The 1,387-nt window shown below is 46.5% G+C and overlaps 1 protein-coding gene across 1 annotated transcript in view; it reads left to right on the top strand.

The window, feature by feature from the left end:
• The window catches only part of LOC103522442 (ATP-dependent RNA helicase DDX42), a gene marked incomplete at both ends in the record, with an annotated part of 11,092 nt that extends 9,718 nt beyond the window's left edge, over positions 1–1,374 (top strand). The window contains 3 exons of the mRNA XM_008487545.2: positions 415–451; positions 764–903; positions 1,270–1,374. Of these exons, the coding sequence (XP_008485767.2) occupies positions 415–451; positions 764–903; positions 1,270–1,374 (282 nt within the window). The remainder of the gene's footprint in view (positions 1–414; positions 452–763; positions 904–1,269) is intronic.
• Positions 1,375–1,387: the final 13 nt, after the last annotated feature.

A 1,387-nucleotide genomic window follows, 5' to 3' on the forward strand; every position in this document is an offset into this window, starting at 1 on the left:
ATGAGTCCGCCCCCGGGCGTTAAGTCAAACGCCACTAACTAAGCTGTTCACTTTTTACCAGATATCTAACCTACACTCATATCATTGTCGAATATCTAACCGCCATCGGCTACCTACTGCGGAGATATGTTCCCGACACCTATCTCTTCCCTCCCCATTCTGATTCACTCGTATCTCCATCGTGTATGAAGAAGCTGAGAAAAACTTCTACCAACCTCACGAGGACCATAGCGCGCGCCTAACTTACCCAAGAAGCGCAAGAGTTACGCGCCAAGTCAGGAATCACAGTGTGCCGGGGCAAGATCCTCCTTATCCGGTGTCTAGTTTTGGACATTTTGGGGTTTGATGAGGTCCCTGATGAAGGCATTAGGAAATGCGAATTACACCTCACCCGCACTCCTATTCAAGCCACAGGCTGTGCCCGCTGCTCTGTCTGGTCGAGATATTATAGGTAAGGAGAATCTATTTTTATGATATTCTATCTAGTTTTTTGGGAATCAAACCCACGACCTAGTGCTTATAAAAACCCACGTCCTAGTGCTTATAAAAAACCCACGACCCTAGTGCTTATAAAAACCCACCGACCTAGTGCTTACAAGACAAGAGCTAGTGCGGAATTTTGGCCCTGAATAACGGCCGTTCCTCTTCAAGCCAACTAGACTGGCCTTATACATAAGTTCACTTATTTCATCAGATCTTCAGGTGACTAGGCTAGCCAGGTGCTAAAGTTTAGCTCGTTATAATGTTGTTTTAATTGTTTCAGGGGTGGCCAAAACGGGTAGTGGCAAGACAGGGGCGTTTATTTGGCCCATGCTGGTTCACATTATGGACCAGAAGGAATTGGAGCCAGGGGATGGACCTATGGGTCTCATACTGGCACCTACCCGCGAATTATCACAACAGGTAAGTGAATTATGTGTAGTTAGCGACGATTCACCACTCCCCAATGGATTTGTGTTATTATATCACAACTTTGGTGCTCACCGCAGCATTGTAGGATTTTACTTTTCTTTTTTCTCTTGTTTCCTCACGAGGCTGAGTGGGCCCCGCAACAGCCAGTGACAGAATCAATCAGTTGCATGATACAAATTTTTTCACTCCGCCGGGAATCGAACGCGGGTCTCCCGCGTCCAAGGCGAGCGCAGTGACCACTACACCATGGGAGCTGACATATGGGATTAAAGCATAGTACATATAATATACCTACTGGAATGAGACTAATGATAGGCATTACTTAAGTAATGTAGTGTCAATATTCCCCTCCCCCAGATTTACAACGAGGCTAAGCGGTTTGGTAAAGGCTACAACCTGAGTGTGGTATGTTGCTATGGAGGAGGCAGCAAGTGGGATCAATCGAAAGCTTTGGAGCTGGGGGCTGAAATCGTTG

Source organism: Diaphorina citri, unplaced genomic scaffold (assembly GCF_000475195.1).
Source record: "Diaphorina citri unplaced genomic scaffold, Diaci psyllid genome assembly version 1.1 scaffold8537, whole genome shotgun sequence".
Taxonomy (NCBI): Eukaryota; Metazoa; Arthropoda; class Insecta; order Hemiptera; family Psyllidae; genus Diaphorina; species Diaphorina citri.